At 44.5% G+C, this 22,661-nt stretch overlaps 1 protein-coding gene across 4 annotated transcripts in view; it reads right to left on the reverse strand.

The window, feature by feature from the left end:
• EBF1 (EBF transcription factor 1) overlaps positions 1-22,661 on the reverse strand; it is a 287,346-nt gene that overhangs the window by 252,878 nt on the left and 11,807 nt on the right. For all 4 annotated transcript variants that reach the window (XM_075441522.1, XM_075441521.1, XM_075441520.1 and 1 more), the window contains 2 exons: positions 18,278-18,351; positions 11,160-11,228 (listed from right to left, as the gene is read on the reverse strand). In XM_075441522.1, coding sequence (XP_075297637.1) covers positions 11,160-11,228; positions 18,278-18,351 — 143 coding nt within the window. The remainder of the gene's footprint in view (positions 1-11,159; positions 11,229-18,277; positions 18,352-22,661) is intronic.

The raw sequence follows: 22,661 nt of genomic DNA on the forward strand, positions 1-22,661 counted from the left end.
GACACCGCCGTGTTGCAGTGTGTTGTAGTCTGGAACTTGTTTCATATGTGACAGATTAATGAGCGATAACTGGGTTACCATGGCAAAAAGCATTCCCAAAATTCTCTTCTGCTTCCCCAAGAACAGTCTCTTTTTTTTTTTTAGATCATGCCACTTTACAATAACACAAATATTAACTAACAGCATGTTACTCTTTCAAGTGCGAATGGCTGCGAATGTCAGCGAAGCTGACGGTTACATACAAACTCCAAGAATTAATCAGGGAAAACAGGTGTCTCAATTACAATTCTAATACCGAAAACTCAAATTTATGTATGCCCAGCCGACTTTGAAGGCCTTTATGGGAAAACTCCGATGACTTCGAAAGTATTAATGCACTAATGATGCTTTAGGGCGTGATGTATTAATGTTCTTGTAATTTCTGACAAATGAAGTTACCATTGTCACAGCAGGGCAATCCTTCAGAGAAAAAAAAGGAAAGTTCCTCTCTCCTGCCACACAGTATACAACAGACGACAATTCGTGTGCACGTAATGGGGTTTAGCAAGAAGTTTTCCTCCTACACCACAGTACAGTTTATTCCATTTTTCAAAATGCCAGCACTATTACGGAGCTCACTACGCTTTAACAAAAAAAAAAAAACACAGTAGCTGTAGCCTAGAGATTGTCGTGCCTGAACAGCTCCTTAGGGCAGAGACTCCCTCACTGTCCGGCACTCGGCAGCGCCCAAAGCCAACCCGACAGAGCTCAGAGACACTGGAGCCCGGTCACATCAAAGCATGGTGCCAAAGGCACCCAAGACCCAGAGATAAGAAAAAAAACAAGTTTTACAGAACTGCTTTTAGCCCATGAGAAGCCTCAGCTTGAGAAACAAATTCTGCCCCAGACCCCAGACCAGTCCAGGGTTACACAGGGCACTCCTTCGTAACACAGCAGGACACCCTCGTTTTTCTTTAAAAAGGGCGAAATCCAGATTCTAGCTGTGGGGCAGCAGTCACAAAACATATCCTTTCCTTCTCCTGCCTGCATAACCCTGGGAAGATGGGCCATGGGACGTGCTCCCGTCTGCAGCTGAATCCCAGACCGTGCAAGCTTAGCAGAGGCACCTGGAGCGGGCTGGAGGAGATGCCACCATCAGATCTTAATAGCTCTGACAGTGGCTAATCTTATTCTTCTTTTAGAGCAAAGAACTTTATAATGAATACAGAACACATTTCTCCTCTTCTTGTGTCATCCGTCTACAAAATCTGAACTAGGTAAAGTGGTTTTTAACATCCACTTATCAAAGTGACTTAACATCTGGGAAGTCGGCCAGTGGTTGTGGGGTGATGCAGATGCCAAAAAATCCAACTGAAAGATTGTATTCGGGGAGATTATGGAGAAGACCTGACTCAACTGGGTGGAAGCGGATGGTTATCCTGGTCGGGAAAGCCGGAGAGCCTCCCTGCAAAATCGTGGAGAAAGTGAAGGAAAATGATTATGTTTTAAATGGCTTCCTTTGAACCCATTACAGGCACTGGCTGTGCCCTGTACCAGTAACTTTTTCCAAAGGCAAATTGTGGAGGCAACAGATGCACAGTTTGGCAAAGTCCAAAAGAAGACAAACAGAAAATTATTTTCTGTCTCTGACAGTCATCGAGACAACACCAACAGGAGGAAGATCCTTTTCTTATTGCTAGTCACTCACAGTGGGATATTAGTTCTTCCTAATGTTTACTTTATATAAAATTTATCCTTTCCAGGGTCACAATCATGTCACTTGGGAGTGTCTCTTTTTTTTTTTTTAGATTAATCTTTGAAAAAATGACCTAAACGTTCAGCTAATTGACTGATGCGGTTAGCTGAAACAGTTTGCAACTCTGATTAAAAAGTCAAGGTGAGAGAAGAGCTGAGAAAATGCAAGTGTACAGCAAGCCTTGAAGACCCTGGCACTATGTCATTGTAGCATTGCCTCTTTTTTTTTTAACCCCATTTTTCATCTCTTTCTAGCCTGGCGTGGCACTGGAAGAGTTAAAGAAAACAATAAAAGAACAACTGAGTGTACAGGGTAGGATTTACTGGCATTTACTTTTAATCTATGGTCCTTTGCTCTGTGGCTTATCAGCCCTATGTCAGCCCTTTTTCCTCCTTTATATTTCATGAGGGGACCCACATGCTGGTACTGAGAGACAGAGCCCAAGTGTCTGTAAGCTTTTTGTCAGGTAAAAAGAGAAGCAAAAGGAAAGGAACAAGAGGAAAAGCAAAGCTAAGAGGCATCTATTAGATGTCACTAGGCTTTTGTATTCATGTCAATGATTCAGGATTAGAGTATTTGAAATAATCTTATTGAGGGAACTCAAAAGCCCCACAGAGGGAAAGCCTGCTCGGGAGCATATGGCAGAGCAGCAGACAATATCTTATTAAGGATGTGTTAGCTAACACCATTACTTTTTATATTACATTACTGAACTATTGTGCCTCAGCCGGTTAGCGAGATGGCTTAGTTGTGGAATGCCATTTTGGACGTCACCGTGTCGTTACGAAACTGGAGGGACTTGGCCGGGCGTCCCGGGGAGGGGGTGGTGGTGCTGCTGCTCCCTCGCCCTCCCGGGCGGCGAGGAAGGGGAACACGCGCTTCATCGGCAATGGGGACAACGATGTCCCCAAGCGTAGTGGTGGCCCCTCTGCCTCCGTGGTGCAGGACACCATCCAGCGCCCACCCACCCTCCCCCCCAAATTTGGGTCTGGCCAGCTCACCGCTGCGGGGAGAAACAGGGGGGATAGCCGGTGACTTCTGCTCTGTCCCCAACAAAAAAATCCCAAACTATTGCCAAACTCGGGTACTTGTCAGATGAGGGGAATTTAATTTTGTTATAGTGAATGCTGTTAGTCTAAAAATCTTTCTGTGCTCTTGGACAAAAGCTTGTAATTGGAGAAATAGCTCTTTTTAAAGTTATCTTCATCTGCCTACACCTTTAGAGGCAGCAAGAAACCAAAGACAAAACAGCACTGTTCATAGCATTTCAGTCATTGCCGTGAAAGGCTCTATATCTGGGTCACCTTACTACTGTCCAGTGTATAATTTCAGTGACTTGAAATAAAGCCTTTTAATAACTGGTCCCATATAATTCACATATTAACAGCACCAGAAAATTTGTTTTCACATTTCCTATTTCCAAACACTATTTTTAAGAAGTGGGTAGAAAATTATTCGTTTCACTTTAAAAAAACTTCCAAAATACTGTCTTTAGCAAAAAGAGTAAACACTTATTTGATACAGTAATATATTCTGATCACAAACTACCTATGCAAAGTTGCTAATGTGACACACTGGGAACTTTGTATGGCTTTTCTGTACTTTTCCAGAACTGTTACAGAAAAAAAACCATGATGCTAGAGGGAAAGAGAAAAATTCGTACCAGTATTTACCACTACTACTACAGAGACTTGCTGCTCTCTGAGGACAACGTTAAATCCATTTCTAGGAAGTTCTCTCAGTTGTGATTTACACAGAACCCTACAATTGTTTCTTAGTCTCTTTTAACTTTATTAGTTAGATGTAGTATTAAAATTATATAGCTCCAGCAGGCAGAAGTGAATTTGAATTTAGCATATTTATTTTTGTAGATGTGGCCAATTACTTATAAGAATACATTTCAGTGGCTAGAACATGCAAACATTTATGACTACTCACAGGAAGAAAACTACTCATACGCCTCAGCTTCTGCAGAATAAGGCTATGTTTAGGTTCTGTTTTCACCCAATAAACGTTGGGATAGAGCTAAGATACATTTTTCATGTTCAGAACAATTTTAGCTAATCTGCATTAAAACTGAGGATGATCTTTGCAAATACATTTTCCTATCGCTCTTATTCATGTGTGCATTCCCACTGTGACAGCAAATATGGAAATAAATCAGGTGTTAAGGTGGGACAGGAAATTTATCCACACAGAAACTGTGTGTGCATATATATGCATATGAGAAAAAGCCAGTATTTTTTCCCCAACAAACCTCCTGCTCTTGAGAAAGAGAAGAACTGGCACTGAGCTGCGTGGAGCCGGGGAGCTGACTGCGCCGAGCACATCCTCCCTGCTGCAGGACACTCTTTGAAGTAGGAGTTCACATTAAGAAATCGATAGGTATGAACAGCACATTGGAAGTTTTGTGACCAGAAAAAAAGGGACGGATTGCCCTGCCAGGCCCTGGACTCCTCTTGGGACCAGCCCAACGCACCTGGAGCTTTCCTGATGCTGCAGGAGGTCACTGCGCAGAGGCAGCCAAACTTTTTAAAGCACCTCTAACCTCAGATGCCCAAATCCTGCTGAGTGGAGCAGCAGAGTAATCCACGTGGTCTGGTTAGACTTTGGGGTGCTCCTCTGCACAAGCAAGCCCATAGGGTCTTCAGAATGGACTTCGAGGACTTAGACAAACCAGTGCAGTCTCCTAAAATAGTTAACCCTTGCTGACCAAGACTGAGATTTTCAGAAAGAGCCCAAGGGACTTACCGACCTGGTAGCAGCCACAGCTCTGAAAGCAGTAGGTGCAGCACTGCTCACCCCAGGCTCAACATCTACCCAAAGGAGAGCAGAGCTATCTGGGCATGGACGCACCGACCTTTGGGTCTCGAGGCAGCGGGTCCAGCACATCCCATGGGAGCACTCAAATCACTTCTCCGGACTGACAGCACAACTGGCCAAGCCCCAAAGGGCTGTGGGTAAGCACTAAAGATGATAATCACATGCCAAAAGCAGCAGAGTGGACTGGTCTTCAGTTTCCCTCATCCCCAGGATGTTCAATACAAGCCCACGTTTTTTATTCTCTCCACAGAAAAAAATCTCAATCTCAATTTTCAAACTGCGTCAGGAGAACCATTTTTCTTCAGGAATGGGATCATCTACCTACCGAGAGAGACTACACAGTGTCTAGCACAATGAGCCTTCTTTGTGATAGAAGTCTCTATTATATCACCTTGATATTAAATAGTAATAATCAGGCATAAGATCGCAGTGAAATAAAGCCCAAAACTCTAGCTGCAGATTCCAAAGGCATCACTAAGAGAAACAAGTAGCTATTAGAGTAGTGTGAAATGTTTGCAATGAAACCCAAAACCACATAAAACTTGCCTAGTTTGGGGTTTTATAACAAACTGAAAACTCAGAACAGGTTTGCTGAGAAAATCACAAAACTCCTGAGTGAAGCTGAGACCAAATTAAGGTTTTGCATAATAGTTTTGAGATTATACAAAAATTCTTACACTTGGAGGCAGATGGGAGAGTAATCAAACAAACAATAAGCAGAAGCTGGTTTGTCCCTGACCAAGTTCACTCAACCCCAAGAGCAAAATAATGGAGTTTTGAAGCGGCAGAGATATGTGCCAACCCTAATAGGCTGAAGCCAAGAGATTTTTGCAAGAATCCTTGCAAAGCTACCCCCAGCTCTAGTGGTTTCCTCACCAGAAAGAGGACTGACACCGCATGCACAAGGAGTGCTGCTAGAAGGGCAAGCATTTCTGTCTGAATCTCTGTGAGAAGCATCTACTGACCAGAGTCTCCCGTTTATCTCACAACAGCTCAAAATGCCTTTGGTTGCCTAAGTCATGTGGGAAATGTTTTGGGTAATGCTTCTCAGCTGCATCAATCACAACCAAATCCTCAAGGATGGGTGTTTCAGTCCTTCCCCTCTCAGAAATGTATGGGTTCTCAGGCTCTGGGAGCTCGCATGAAATGCTCAAGGCCACCTTCTGCCCATTGGAACACCGTGCTTAGAGACTCAGAGAGTTTAGGCAGCACAGCCTTAAAAGACAGCCCAGGAGACACCTCTGTGCAGTGCTGGGGACAGTCCTCTGTCACCCAGTTTCTGCTCCCCAGACTCCCTCCCAGCTGGATCAGTAACTCCCATCAGGCTCTGGAAGGGCACAGCAATCAGCTGGGCACTTTCCAGTACAAGACTCAAGAGAGCAGCCAAATATTCAGACCCAGGAGCGTTTCTCACCTATGTCTTGAGATAAACCAGAAAGCGCCATGCTTGCCCTCCTGCTCCTCAAGCGTGCAAAATGCACGGGAGGACTGGGGATGGGTGGGACCCGCAGCCTCCTGCAGCTCCATCCCTGGCGTGGGCAAGGGGGGAGCAGGACACCAGCACACACACCTTCCCCTGACCCCACACCGCCGGGTGCAGGTGCCGCATATGGCCGGGGGGACCAAGGGTATGACCAGGACAGGGCAGGAACCGGGACTCCTGCAAAGGGACCACTGCCAACGTGCCTGACGTCCTCTGCCACTTTGCTGCGACACCAGTGCTCTGACGAGTCCATGTCCCCATAGCCTGGCTGGGGACCAGCTGCAGCACTGATCCCATCCTCCGCAGCAAAGCAATCCTCGGCAGCTCCCTCCCAAGCAAAACCCACTTTGTCCTCTCGCCAGCCCCTCTCCTGAAGCTGGCCTGCTCCACCAGCCCACCTGCATCTCCATCACCTCCCTCCGGGCACAGAAAGCTACTGCAAAATGCATTAATCACCACATCTGCCTAACAAGTGTATTTGTGGGGAGGGCGCAGTGAGCGCGATACAGTCTTCTCTGTCATTTTTCCACCTGCCTGGTATTTAGGGTGAAAAGATGATCAAGCCTGTAAAATACAATCCACTATGTGATGACTTGTAAAGCGGTAAAACGGAGACATTGAAAGTCATTCACGCCTCTTTGCGTGTCATTGCACGGTGAAATCCTACCCACAAACATAAAATTTTTCAGGTTAAAGGCTGAAAGATTTCAAAAACATATGTAGCGAAGTTGGCTCCCTCCGTAGTGGCGGCAGCTGGGTGTGCCGGGGACAGATCACGGAGCCTGGCCGAGCATCCCGTACAGCAGGTGTGGAAAGCACACAGGCCTTTCAAACACTGGTGGCAGGTCATGCCTTAAAATGTACCTTGGTGTCATCTGATAATAAAGCATAAAAAAGATTGCAGCCTCCAATCCATGAGTCCCCACCCCTGCTCCGCGGAGCAGAGCTGCGATTGCACTGGAAATGCATAAGCCACCTCTTCAAAGCCAGAGAGATTCCTCAGAAACCGCACCTGAAGCGACACGTGAAGAGCTGCGATATACGCCAGGCAAGGGCTAGAAGAAACCCGAAGTCACCCTCATGCTGACCTCCACTTTAGGGCACACAGTCCTACGCAGGGAGAGCTCCCGCTGAAAACCCCTTGACTGACACCGCAGCAAAAGTTTATCTACCCACAAGACAGACAGTGGTGAGATTTCTTAAGTAGGTCTCATCTGTATTGGTAAATCTCAGCAAAGCCACTTTCAGGTCACCGTCATCAGCCTGCCTGAGTACTCTGGGAAGAAGCAACATTTGGGATGGACCAGCAATTGCCAAGAGGGCTGTTTTCAGCCCTTTTTTTGGTGCAATGTCACAAGCTGGAGGTATCTGCTGAGGTTTTTCTGCCACTATATTTGGGATTGCAGTGGTTATTCCTAATTTATCAGTCAATGATACTCCTGTTTACTGGATGCAGCCATAAAAGGTAAAGAAGCCCCAGCAGGCATGGGTAACACCATTAAATATCGGTCCCAACAATGGTAAATTTGGTTTAAAAGTTTGGAACAGAATGCTGAGAAAGGAGCCTTTTCCTGAACCAAGGAATAACATGAAGCCCCACTTTCTCCCCTATGTGACTTTTGTCATTATCATCTTTTCTGATTCTTACAAAGCAAACCTAATTAGGAAGCTCTCTCATTAGTCTTCCAGAAAAATTAGCACAGCTTATGATAATTACTCCTGTAAAATTTAATAAACTTGTTGAAATGGGAATAGTCTAATGAGGTTTTATTTATTGAACTAAGATAACTGTGAGGAAAAAGGTTAGGACACCAGGATATCCAGAGTGGTAATAAAACTACAATTTATTCAATTTCTTCACAGGAATTTTATTGCAAACCTTTTAAATTCAAATACGAGTTACAATTTGAAAGTTAAATCAATCTAGAATTTAATTTAATAACAGGAAGTGCTCTGTGTTTTCCTGAAGTGTGATTCCAACACAGCCCTGCCACGGCACTCGGCGGAGGGACTGCGCGTTTGTGTTGTGACCATAATGCCCCTTTTAAACGAGTCCCTCTTCATCAGAGCTGCATCTCAACACATGTAACTGGATTAGCGGTAAGATATACAAGCTATGCTAAGGTGATGATTCAGACACACGCAGGTTTCCAAGAAACTTCCTTGAAATGACTGCTCTATAAGCATAATAGATTTGTTTTGTTCTCCAGAGAAAATTTAGATCGCTATGTGACTATAAATTTCTTTAGGTCCCTTTCGCGGCTATATCTGCTGATACTGTAATACAGCAAAGTATAAAGCAATTTTATAAAGGATAAAGCTGTATCTTGTTTCAAACACAACCACAGATTTTTTCTAAATCCTACATTTTGATTAAATAGAAATACACAATTTACTTTTAATATATATATATATAGGGTTCAAAAAAGAACACAGCACATGTAACTCTGAAGTTGCCAAACAGCCTCTTCACCGAGTTCACTAAACCACCACAAAGACAGAGCACGCTCTATCCCAAGTTTCTCTAGCCTCATCAAAGAGAATTAATCAATCCAAAACAGTATTCCAGCATGTAAGAAGAGGATAGCATTTCCTTGTAAGTACATCTGTCAAAAATCCCATAGATAGATTTTACATTAAATTCTATGTTAGGTCAGAGTCTGTGGACTCGTAGGATTTGATGCAAGAGTTAGATTAAATCCATAGGCAAGACTTTATCAGAGCGTGAGGCATGTGGGAGTGCTCCAGCCCAAATGGTAAATGAATTCTGTAAGCTCATACAAATAAAAATAGCTAAATATGGTTTTGCATATCAATTGACATAATAGTTAAAAATTGTGTGCGTGGAGAAGTGACAATAGAGTACAACTAAACACATGTTCTGACTTGTGCAGGCATTTTAATGTTAGAACAATTTTAAAGGACTCGTTTTAAGGTAAAAAGGCTCCGTATATATCACTTCATCCTTTCCAAACCAAAAGGGGGAAAAAAAATGAATAGGATAAATGTCACAAGAAACATCACTAAAGCCACTAACTGTATAAAGCCCATACTTATTTGGCCTAAATTGTTTGAACTAGCCCCGGCCAAGAAAAGGTTTTAAGTACCCTACTGGGACAGATGCGAAGCGGCAACAATAGAAGCCACACTAATGCAATCCAGGTAACACAATCCTGTTTCAAAAACACGGGGAGGGCTAATTACAGTACTGCTGAGTCAAATTTCTTATACCATTGCAACCCACAGGAACAGGTCAAAATCAAATGTTATTCAAACCACAGTCATATCAACCTCCTGCATCAAAGTCACAATCTAAAACCAAGTGAAAAACTTAAAAGCTTAACCCATTCGCAAGCCAAGCGTGATTCAGTACGGGTGGTGAGGTAGGGTTTATATTACCATCTTTAAATTATGTTTAGCTTGCATTTTAAAAATAATCTTCAAAATTGGCACCTTTTGCATCGAGTTACGTAAAGACTGATAAATTGATCACTGCTAGGAAGTTAAATCTGTTTTTTTCACGTAACTGTTTTCCTCACTTTGCAGGAAGCCTGTAACAGACAGCATCTCTGGCTTTCATAATTTGAAATGACTTGCAACTAGCAGTTTTGCATACTGGATAGTTAAACAAAATATTTCCGTAAACCTGCCATTAGCATCTTAACTTCTCGCTTTCCAGTACAATGAAAAATTCATGTGAATTTTGCAGCTTTCATGTCGCTCAAAATGCCATTCTAACACCATGTTTATAGTGTTTGACTCTGCAGCATGCTTATAAAACACATCTCTCTACAGATTTCACTGTTAGGTTTCCCCCCTCCACTCTCCCCGGTACTACCTAGTGCTCACAGAAGATGAAAATGTGCCTAGTTAGAATAGACAGAGATACCTTCCGAGATTTAAACATTCTCAGGATTACTGATTATAGCTAATCAAAACATCTGCTGTAAGCTTCCAATAGATGCACTTTCTTACCAAATTCAGACAAGAACTGTAAATCTGGGCATCTGGATGAGCACAATGCCAGGCAAGGCTCTGCCGCATCCCTGGACCACTCTCCGCGCGTGGCACCCAACACACCAAACCCCCTTCGCCTTCTTTCATAACGTGGACGCACTGGCACGGAAGACACTTTAAACTTCATATAGCAAACGTTAACTCAGACAATAATGCGAGGAGAAGCACACCACTCTATACTCTCATCCCTGTATGTACAGGTAGATTCCCTTCAGGGTCTCTCTGTTCAGAGATCAGTGGAGGGGTATGGCTTTCCCCACCTGAGGACAGACACTCTCAGCACTTCACGGCCACTGAACTCCTCCAGCGTAATGCTGCGTAATGACCTGGGTATCGCACACGGCTTTGTACAATGCGTTTGGACAACTGAAATGTAAAAATGACTACTGGGCGACCGCTTTGCATAATTTGCAATCACAGAAACTACGCGTGGCTCAGAAAAACTAAAATAGATGTATTGTACTACAGTGATTTACTCGGTGATGTCAAATTACCAATATGGATCTGTTTAAAAACACAATAATTAAGACAGGCAAAAATGAATTAATCAGCTGACAATACAGTCAAAACAGTATTCCAACCAAAGAAAATAACAGGAGAAAAAAACCTTACTTTGCAGATCTATTTTTTTTGACTGTTTTTATGCATAAATAAAAACCTTAAAATGTAGATGGATTGCATCCAACAGAACTACGGTAGCTAAAAGTGATAATGATTCAAACATTTTTCAAATAAAAGTTAAATATTTATAAGCACCCAACCACATTTCATAAATCACAAACTATTATTATTTTATTCCTGAAGCTTCCCTGGCACGGCATGCGAATTGAGCCACAGAAAGTCAGAAAGAAAAATCTCCTCTTTATGCACATGAATCAGTGACAAGAAGCGGAGCCCTCCAAAGAGCAGGTCGCTCCGTTATCCTCCATATGGCCCTTCCATGGCAATCGCGATTGCAAAGCACAACTAATTCGGTATCAAAAACAAAATTTCATCCGTATATACTCCTAATTGTTTCCCATTAGCAACACAGGGCAGGTGTTTCATTATAATGAGGAGGGGGAGAAAAAAAAAATGGAAGGAAACAATAGCAGTCCTTACCTGTCAATTATCACTGGATCTGATGGAGTCTCATTTCTGTTGCCACAGCTTTTCTTGTCACAACAGCGGCTACAGAGCAAAAGTGAAAGGATTTAGTGCGACCATTACACTGTAAAATCATCATTACGAACATGGTAGGTTCAAATTGCCGGCTAGAGTTACCGCTCGGTCCCTGCCTGGAAGTCAGTCAGATGTAGCGGGTCACATATGGGTTAATTACTATGTTTAACTTCTTGCACAGCTGGTTAGCAACGGAAAATATAAAAAGAGAGGGGTTTTGCCCCTTTCACAAATAGTAATTCAAGGATCACCCGAAACAGGGAGACCTGCCTGTCTGTGGCCTCTTTTCCATAGGGTTTAATGGTTGTCCTGTATATGCGCACACAAAATCCAGCAGCTTTTTCTCCATTGAGCACTTTTACATTTGCTGAACGCCTATGTTACACATCCACACACTACTCCTGCTTCTGCACAGAGTCGAATTCTCAGCTACTGGGAAACCTCCCTCCAAAATCCAAAAGCACAATTATTCTCCCTCTGAGAAACACTGTTGTTAATGGGGGACCTAAAATGCAAGTACCATCGGCAGCGGCTTTGTAATGCTCGAGCGTGCCTGTTTCCCCAAGTTTTCTGACCATGCTAATAATTGCTAACGCCATGGAGAGCGGAGCTCCGGCGGCTGGTGCCCTGCGTCAGGTCAGATACAAAGCAGGCATGTGAAATACAAGCTCCGGCTCCCAAAGCACTGCTCCATCGCTGACCTCCAGGCTGGGATTCTTTTGAACTAAGGTGGCTCATTGTTTCCTAAGAGAAGTTAAATTGTTGTTTGTGATGATTCCTTGTCTGGGGTTAGTGTCCATTAGAAGCCATAAACGTATGGCAGGTGAGCTCACAGGCAATACACACCTTTCTGCGCAGGGTGGGAATCCCTCCTGGTGCATCGAAAGCTGCGGCTGAGCACCGTGGGGGCTGCCCTGCTCTTCCCAGCAGCCCTTCTAAACCCACAAGAACAAGTCACAGCTACACAGGTGAGCAAAGTCAGGTTTTCACCCACCCACCTGCCCGCCCGCCCCAGGGAGGAAACACCCATCTAGCAAGAAAAGCTCCTGTTTGGTGGTGGCCCTTAACAGAAAATCCCCACAGAAGTAAAGGCTCCAAGGAATTTCAAAAAAAAAAAAAAATCAAGAAGCTCCTGGTCTTCCCAAGCCCTCCTTGGTCCCCAAGGACCTGCTGGATGAAACCTGGGCAGCTCCTGTGGGGTGAGGGCTGCAGGGACCCCATCCCGTGGTGGCACCAAGTGACGGGCAGCGTGGACCACCCTGTTTGCTCTCCCTGTCCAGACCTGAGCGCATCTCTCCGTTCAATAGACTTTCTGGTAAACCACAACCACGCGCAACCAAATATTTGGAAACCACCGAGCTGGTTCCAAATGGCATCCCTGGGACCTGCGCATTGCCCTCATATCAGCAGCGGGCTTTGGGCAGCTGGCAGGAGCAACCACTGCTCCCACTCCCGCTCAGATGAACTATTTTCTTTTCCCCAGAAGGTGGAAGAACATCAGGGCAGGAAGAAGCCCTCAGAAGTGCCACGCCATATAAATAGCCCTGTTGGGAGTATGACAAAGGTTCTCTTGTGTTGCTGAACAATAGAGTGAATAATATACAGTTACCCACCAAGATTAGCAATAAAGCAACTAACCACACTAAAGATAACAAAAATAAAAAGGGGGGGGGGGGGGGGCTTTTACAAAAACAGCCTGTTCAAACATGGTTTCAAAGAAAAAAAAATTTGTTTTCAAAGAGAGGAAAATACATAATTCTTTTCACCGCAAAAAGCTTCAAGGCAACTATTCAGGGCTGAAACTTTTCACAGTTAACACATGTGCGGTATCTTCATTTCGGTGGAAGTTACATTGTTCGGGATTGCCAAAAAAAACTGCTTAATTTTGCAGCACAATACCACAATTGATCTACCAGAAAATGCAGGAGCCTTGGCACCCAGAAAGTATTAAAATTTAGGAAGGAATAAAACAGGCTGTAGGTAAATAGTCGTGCGGACATTCGGGGGGCTTTTTTGCCTATAAAAGGACTTGTCATTTGAGTGCAGCTAGAATGTGTGGGGTGAGAAAATTTACACACAAACAGGGCAATAAAAACTGCTAATCATTTTTAAATGATTAAAATGTAATTAGAAACAGAGTTGGCACAAGTTAAGACAATGCAGTTCTTGTGACTAAAGTGAATCAGGGCTGGTCCTGACATTCTCACAGCAGACTGGAGGGACAGAAATTGCCACACTTACTCAGGCGAGCAAAGGTTCCCAGGCTCCCAGCCCGAGATGGGCAGATACCACCATCCACGCACCACCAGGCTCGGAGGCCAACACCTTCCCGGGGTGCTAACCCAGCGGGAGAGGCGGCAGTGGGCGCCCGGAGACGGGGACGCCTTGGTCTCGCCTCCTGCCGTGAGCGGGATGGAGCCAGGCACTGGCTGACAGGGCCAACCCGGCTTCGAGAGCATTGCTCATCGGCTGGCCCCCTCGTTCCATAGGGCTTCCCAGAAGTGCACCCCGATAATCCCCAGTAATACCAAGAGACCTCACTGCTTGCACCGCAGTTTGGGCATGATGGGGAAGAGGTGCGTGGCTGGCACACCCCGCTGTCTGGTGGCTCTGCGGCATGAAAGGGGGCCCCAAATACTCTTTCATGTTCTGGATAGTTATTTTTTAAGCCTCAGCTTGCCTTTCGCATTTTTTCCCCCAACAGCAGAATCCAAGGCCTCGTCTTTCTATGCAGAGAATTACAACTTCACACAAACCTTGAGTTTGAGACCTGGTTGCATGGAATGAGAAGTGCTTTTAATTCAGCTTGCCTGGAAAGCTTTGGCTTTTAGTGCCTACTTAACATTTGGAAAAAAGTTCCTGAATGTTCAGCGCCCTTTCTTCTTCCCTGAAGGAATTTTAAAATTCCCAGGAGCTTCTCCAAGTCATCCAGAAACCTTCCAGCTCCCAGGCTCTCTGAAAGCGCAGTGAGAGGCACCGAGTGACGGCTCCTTGCAGCCGGGAGGGCAAGGACTTGTCCTCGCTGTCCCTCCGTGACACCCATTCCCAAGCAGGGCAAGAAGCCATGGCTCAGGCACAACATCATGCTGGCCCACAGAAAAAGCCTGCAAAAATTGCTCCATTTGGGGGGGTGGTTTGTTTTTAAAACAAGTAGTCCTTGATAGTAATGAAATCTCTTGCCATTACAACCCCCTCCAGCTCCTGCACCCCATCTCTGCCTGCCCCAGGTTTCCCCCCCTCCTACTGCCATCCCCACGGCTCATGCCCAAGCCCCACACCATCCCCATCCTGCCCCTTCGCAGGCCTCTACTTCCCCTGGCCACCACCACCACCACCACTCCCAGCTTTTGTTGCTGCCTTTGTCCTCACCCCAACCCTCTGGGGGCCTGCTGCCCTCCTGCCATCTTGCTCCATATCTTCCTCCTCCTCCTCTTCCCTTCCCTGCGACGGAGCATCTCTACCCGGCGCTGCCCGACCCCACCGCGGGCACGCAGGAGATGGCCTCCTCACCCCAAAGTCTGGCACCCCAAATCCCACGTCCCCACCGCGGCGCAGCAGCCAGGAGCATCGCTCGCGAGAGGAGCCCTGCTTTGTGTATCTGCGCGCTGGGGCTTTCTGCGGGGACAATGAACAATGAGAAATTACGGGGCGGTGGCACGTGGCCAGCGCAAATGCGACTTTTCCGATCATTTAGCTGCCAGGCTCTAACAAGTCCTGAGCGAGTCGGTGTGGGAGATTTTGCAGAAGCTCCCAGCGAGGTGGGTCTCATCCTGCAGGTGATGCGGTCGGGGCAACCCCTGCCCCAAACAGGCTCCTCACCTCGAAGGGTGGAGGTGTGGGAGCTTCTCACCAAAACAGCTGTAAGATTTTATTTCACACAGACAAAAACCATATTTGACTCCAACCTCATTCTCAGAAATCACTGAACCATTTTAGTTGAAACTTTCCAAAGAAAGTCAGCCTGAGGCTGACACCCTGCAAAGGACATTTCAGCCAGAACAGTTTAAGTTTGGCAAAGCTGTAAGTCACTGAAGGTTTCATAATGGAAATTGTTGAGGCAATATTAACTATAGATGTCCCTCCCCATGCTGCCTACAATACTAATAAATTCCACTGAGGCTGTGAATTCTCCCCAGCTATTAACATTTTCGCCAGCAGTGTAGATTTTTATATTTGACACAATACAATGAAATCCTTTGAAATAAACAGCCACCTGAAGCAAAGCTCAGCCCCGCTCTCCCACCACAGCCAGAAGTCTCCTATACATTTGAATTCTTTGTCTCATCCGCACCGTAGTTGTAGTGTACTATAAATACCCAGCTTTGTCACATAAATGCAAAGTTTTATTGTGCAGTTAGCCTTGATAGAAAGCACTGCTGAAAGTTGTTTAGAAATTAGATTTCTAAAACAAGCTATTTTAAAATACAGAGCCCTCACTATTTCATGTCTGAAATGAAGAAATTTCATCTGAGGGAGAGCAAGCTGTCTTTCACACCATATGGCTAATGGTAGTGCATAGCAATTAGCTGGGCTGATTAATGGGGAACAGACTCTAATTTTATGCTTATAATTGAGGCTGCATTTGCACCCCTGGTGCAAATTCAGCACATCCCAACTTCCACTTACAACAGGCAAGAAATCAAGAGAAACAGAATGGTGTGGAGAGAGATATTTTTTTCTCCCTTCTAGACCCCTAAAGAGCATCAGATTTGCAATTTAAAAGAGTGTTAGCGGCACAATAGATGACAGATTTGTGCAATAGGGTCAAGCGGCCTGGTAAACAAACAGCACCCTCTTACACATGTATAGGCAGAAAAGGAAACGGGTAATATCTAATATGAGCTGTAAGAAATTTGAATATGTCTCCTCCACCCCGTCAGGCACACAGCGTTGGCCTACTATGGTCAGATTATTTTTTTTTTTGCTACCCCTCCACCTTATGGTTATCAAACACAAAGCAAGGACTAGCAGTAAACAAATAGAAGGAGGATAATAAAGCTCCCGATCCAGTGAATTTTAAGAACAAAGAAAGTGTAAAGCGCTTTAATAAAGGGAAAGGCTGCACATCTTTCTATGTTCTCAGAACGGAAATAATTTTGTCTCAATTAAAGTACATTGAATGGTCATAAATCTGTGATGCAGGTATTTGGTCTTCTGGTTAAAACTCAGCCCTCTATATAAAGTTTCCATTTACTTCTTATTCTTTACGTTTCTAAAGTATTTGTAAGAAAATTAATGCATTAAAGTAAGCGATTCTTGCTCTTGCACGGATAGCTCAGTGAGTAGCAGGCAGACGTAATTCCTACTCTAAAACTTTGCTGTTTAAGACTCAGGAGGGCACATCACCCAGGACTAACAGCAGATTCGGACCCTGACGCTGCAGGCACTCGAACATGTGCTTAATTTCACTCACGTGAACAGTCCCACTGTTTTACTGGTCTACTTACAGGAGAAAAGCAAAGCACGCACTTCAGCCTTATCAGGTCAGGGGCCTCCTTTAATATTTCCATGAATTGTTCCTAGTTAGGTATCTAGTGTGAAAGTGGTGCTAATTGGGCCAATGAATTTTAGGGCAATTACAGATTGTCAGCACGACTGGGTTTCCATTTGGAAAGGGAGAAGTGGCCGGGAGCCCTCAGCAAGGCAATGCTGCAGCTCCCAATGGCCGCGGAAACTTAGGCACCTCTTGGTGATACCTGTCTGCTCTGATTGTTCTCGGGCTGTGATGGGTTATCTTTGGTTTTCTGGAAGAAGCCAAACCTCCTGAATGAAGCAGCCTAGAAAAATACGACATGAGAAATAATATCCCCCAAATTCTGCAAGGAAGGATTTGAGGGGCTGCATGGGGTTTCGCCCAGGCTGGCAAAGCGAGGGGAGCAGCTCCTTCTCTGCCGACATCGCAGGGCGCTGCCCTCAAGCAGGGATTTATCAGGCAGGAGCTGTCATGGAGGACAAAACATGCAGATCGCCAAGAATGGAAAAAAAAAATTTTAAAAATCAACCAACAGAGAAGTTTCCATCTGAATATGTTGTCTAAGACTCTCCCCCACCAGGAAACCCTCATCCAAGTTTGTTCTCTTAGAAGTGGGTACTAGTTTTTACCCTCAAGTTACTCCTTTTTAGTAAATGTGTTTTGTAAAAGTTACAATGCATGCAATGGCATTTTTACAGTCTTAAAACAACTGATTGTAACAATGAGCTTATGCAAGAATGCCTCATCTTCCACCAGGGAATTATTTTCTGCCATCGAATAACGTGTAACAAATGATGTTTTCAGACATGCAGAAAACACCCACTAACTTTAATGAGACTGCAAGGTCAAGCTCTCCAAGGTGTTGGAGGGGTCTGCAAGAAGACGCTGCCTTCTCTGCAGTAAAAAGGAAGTGGAGGAGGCTTCACCTATTTCAATCGGCCAGAAAAGAGAAGGAAGCAGCTGCAGCAGTACCCTGTCTGGGAGAGAAGATAGTTGCCTCTCCCCAGTTTAAGTGACCAACCTCAGGCAGTGATGTTCAGGGGACGAGAGCACAGGGCAGAGCCAAATCTGCACGGGGGAGTTTAAAGAAAATCAACAAGAAGGTATCTCTTGCATGGAGGAGTATCTGCTCCGCTCTGGCCGAGCACGGGCCTTGCATGAGCAGCAACTGGGACGAAACAGGCGTCCTGACCTCAAGTTCTAATGCGCACCCAGAAAAAAAACCCCAAAATTACTATTTTGTCATTTTACAGAGGAGGTTTTGTTGGGAATTGGGGCCAGAGACATTTATTGCCAGAAGACTATAATTGACTGTTAATTTTGGTGAGGAGACTTTTTGTGAGCTACGGCGTCCAAGTGGAAACCAGTAGCGTTCTGTTAAGAATAACTCTTTATAAATAATTGAAAACTAGTGTGACGACTGAGACCTTGCTGCTAATTACGCACACCGAACTGTGTTATTTTGGGATTGTTTAATGCAAGAAAGATAAATTTAAGTCCGAAAATAGCTGCAAGTTCAACCTAGATTTTGAGAGACAGATTCATCTTCTCATCACTAATTAATTGGAAGCAGGGTATTTCTTACCTGCACATTATTTCATGCGTGAGCAGAACTCGGCACATTTCTGGGTTCTTGTCTTGGCCTTCATACACTATCGCCTAGAAACAAAACACTGTTTTAGCTGTGCATAGAGTTGAGTTTGGAGAAAATAAAAACGCATCGCGGTGACCGAACGTGCAGCTGGAGTTGCAAGCCAAGTCGCATGCTAAAGAGACCCCGTCTCCACCGAACCTGCTCCAAGACTTGCAGTCGGAAAACAACACGCGCGGAGTGCAGCTAAATTCCCTCCTCTCCGTTGCACATCTCTCAAGCGATGTGTAGGATGGGGTTTTTTAGTAGTCAAGACAACCACGATTTTCTTCTCAATTCAGAATAAAATATAAACCTAACAGCATTAAAAGAAAAAAGAAAAAAAAAAAAAAAAGAAAAAAAACCAGCAAGCCTTGGCATACTTTGGGTCCTATTCATTAAAAAAAAAAAAAGACAGAAAAGAGAAAGCTCATGTATTTTTAATTACAAAAGCTGCTCAGCCCAGGCATTTTCCTGGTAGCTCCTGAGAAAGCGCTCAGGCCTGATTCCCCCCTTGAACCTCGTGATCCACCGCTTTCCAGAGAGCGACTCTGGAGTTACAGGGATATAAATAAGTGAGAGGCAGGCCCTGCCAGAGCAGAGGATACCAAAACAGAGGATCAACCAGCTTCACAAATTTGACTCTGAAATAGCACGGGGAGAATCCTTTAAGTTAAAACTGCGGAAAGGCAGCGTATTCGCATTTCAAGAAGAGGCTACGTTTTCAATTCCCCCCCCAGCAGAACCAGTGGCAAAGGATCTGCGTTACCCGCTAACTAGGTTAGCACTCTCAGCCCGCTCAGGACAGGGTTTCCAGCCGATCAGGACAGGGTTATGTTTTCTGGCCAGCCCTCGTCCCAGGCACCAGCCCCCCAGCAGCAAAACAAGAATGAAAAGAAGTTGCCTTTGCAACAGCATCTTTCAATAGCACTGAGGTTCCTAAATCTTTTCAGGTGTCACTCCAGAGCTGGGATCGGTGGTTAAAGCCCCAGCCTCGGAGGGAAGACAACGCCTACATCTGGGCATCAGCTCTGCCCTTGACCTGTGCTGTGACCTTTTCAGCCCCTAAAATACAGAACTAGAAAGCAGAAGTTGGGGAAAAAACTCTGCAAATAAAATGACGTCTGATACAGGTATCCCTGAAGTTAGCAATAAAATAGATATTGAAAAAAAAACAAAATTATGCAGTATGGATGACATACGTCTTATGGAATTAGACCACTTTGAAACGGAAGTGTGGAAAATACTGAGAAAAAATAAGTTATCTTAATATATGACGAAGTAATGTCATATGAACTGCTTTCCCATCCCTGACAAATATAACCCACCAAGGATAAGAGGTGCTGTACCTGCAGAGGGGGCACGGATCTCAGGACACACAAATCTGAAGAAGCACGAGCTGATTTTTAACACCATTTTAATAGTAACATGCAGTATTAATATTATGCATTATAAAATTATTTCATGATTCCATGAATAATGTCAGGGATGGGACTGTGTTATCTTTGTTAGTTTTGCTTTTTTTGTTTCAGTTTTGCTATGTGTTTTCCCCTAAAATCTGAGAGCCAGTGGGGTTTTTTTGCCGATGAGATAAAAGAGAGGCTGCCAGTGCCGTTGCAATGAACGGGTACGGAGTTTCACCTGACTTCTGCCTGCTCATTCCCACCAGTGAGGCACAAACTGCGTGAACCCTGCACTCATATAAAAAGAACACGAAGGTGGTCGCAAGACACATGCAGAGTCCACGCAAACCCCCAGACACCAGCAACACCCTCCCCCCCAACCCCAGCTGGGACCCCACGTCCCTGCTCGGTTGCTGGCCCACACCTCGAGGTCCTTCCACATCAGTGCCCGAGAGAGCTACGGATGGTTTGCAAGAAGCCTTGGAAGATGGCACTACAGTCATCCATGTGTTATGTCAGGTGGTGGGACAAATACAGAAGATCCTCATTTCTGTGCATCACAGGGGAAGATGGGGAGAAGCTGCTTCCAGCCAAAACCAGGGAATCAAAGTAACCGGCCAACGCCTGATGCGGTCGGTCAGCAGGGACATTGCAAAGACTCCAGAAAACCCCAAATCAGCTTCTGCCTGACAATGGGACAGGCCAGGTAAGGGGAAGCTCAAGGCACTTTTTGGACTTAATCAGTAACTAAAGAATAATTTGCCTCTGAGTGTGCGGAGCATGGGGGTAAAGAGCAGATCTAGTCCCGAGGCCTTTAGTGGAGAAAAACACCTCCAGCCCCCTTCACCTCCATACGTCACAGCGTAATGCAGGGGAATAACACTGAGAGAGGACTGCTGGACTTGGCTCATTCTTCTTAGACTTTCAAATCTTAAAATAAATTTACCCAGTATGGATTATCTTGTTGCCAGTGAAGTCTAGGAAGCCCTAGAAATGGCAAACCAGAACACACAATTTACTTTCTTTCTTCCCCCTCCCCTCTCTCTTCCTCTTCTCTTCCTGCTGCTATGCTTACTTAACCTCCAGGTACCCGCTTAAATAACTCAACTAAATAGCAATAATGAACGGGCAGAGTCAACACTGCGGTACATAATCACCTTGTCTGTTGTGTTTAGCATCAGTGATCCCTTCTTTGCGCGCATGACATTCTTCCGCCTTCCTCTACGTTAAGGACTGGCTTTTCACTTTGCTCGCATTCAGTTACCAATGTTGTACCTCTGTACATTTTGTTTTCTCCCTGTTGAGGGCAGATACGCTCTCAATACCCTATTCCTGAAGGAACTTCTAGGAAATTCTAGGAAGCAGGAGGAACTGCTGAGTTCATTTCCGAGCAACTCATCCCCAGCTCCTATTCCTACGTTCCAATGTACTTGTGCGAACGGGTGTGCTAAGCGCCAGTTGTTTACTTCCATGAATGGCTGCCCGAGAGCATTACAGATACTCCACTGCCTTGCAGGCTGCGCTGCTCTGAAGCATTAATTCTACAATCGGTTGCAAAAAGGAAACAGGAACTGCTAAAGTTTCAGATCGTTACAGCTGCCAGAAGTATTTTTACAGGAAGGGTCTACGATGTTTCTGTTGTGAAAATTTGTCACTTGAAGGTTTGAAAAGCTACTCTTTTAACAAAACTCTCTTGATTTTTTTTTTAATTATTATCTTGGAAAGTTCAGGCTTTACAACAGGGTGGTTGCGGCCGGGTTCCTTGTCGCACTAACACCGTCGTGATTTTGTCACATGGGGATCGCATTAATGAGAGATCAAGTGAAAGTTACAGTGGATAAACTTAGACCACAGCAGAGCTGAAAATAAGCCTGCAAATACACATCAGGGTTGCACAACAAAACACCAGCAAAGGAAATGCAAAATTATAGTCTTTGGGGTTTTTTTTTTCTTTTTGTTTACTTCATGTAGTTTTAATTTGGTGTTATTTCATAAGCGTTTCAAAACAGCTTTGCTTCTCCTGAGCAACTTAAATATTTCCCCACAAAATTCATCTTCCATTTTGTAAGCCATTACTCACCCAAGTAACCTTTCTACAAGAAGTCCCAGTGGGTAACGATCACTCATGCCCAAATGGATTTCAAAATCAGACCCCAAAAGATTAGTGTCAAAATATAAGACTTCCTCACTTCCATTTAAATAAAGCTACATTAGAAATGAAGTGAAATGCAATTCACTGCTTGCCAGCAAGTAAAAACTACTAAACTGAGCCATTGCAGTCATTTCTAGATGACAAGTGCGTCCAACAATTTGCCTAAACTTTTCAGTGACAGAGTTCATTAAAAAAAAAAAAATAAAAAAAATAAAAGGGCAGGGGGCTGATATAAAAGTCAGGACTACAGTTCTCATTTAATCCACTTGTTCCCCAGTAAGGATGGCAGGATAAAGCAGTAAAGGGATTGATAGATAAGTTGGAAAAATATAGAGCCAGATTTTTTTCTTAACTATTCCTGCATAAATCCAGATTCGTGCTGGTACAACTGAGGGCAGAATCGTCTCATGGTGTCAGTTTGCCAGTCAAGCAATCCTGCTTTCTGAACCGGACGAAAAACAATCTTGAAGGAATGAGATCATGGTCATTATATTATTCAGTTATGTCCTGGCCTTGATTTTAAAAGAGTAAGAGAAGGAAAGAAGTCACCAACATGTATCTGAACCCACTGAAACCCCTCACCCGTTTCACAAAACAGACTATATCTCCCTCATTGAAATAAAGGAGAAACAAAAACTCATTAAAATGAGGGTCTTTTCAAAAACAGAACTAAAATGATTTGGAGTGACGTGTACAGCCGTGCACACAGAGAGAAAATAAAATCCTGGCCCCACCGAATTCAATAGGAGCTTTGCAATTGACTTCAGATGGGCCAGAATTTCAC

The sequence above is a fragment of the Opisthocomus hoazin genome, chromosome 22 (genome assembly GCF_030867145.1).
Source record: "Opisthocomus hoazin isolate bOpiHoa1 chromosome 22, bOpiHoa1.hap1, whole genome shotgun sequence".
Classification (NCBI taxonomy): Eukaryota; Metazoa; Chordata; class Aves; order Opisthocomiformes; family Opisthocomidae; genus Opisthocomus; species Opisthocomus hoazin.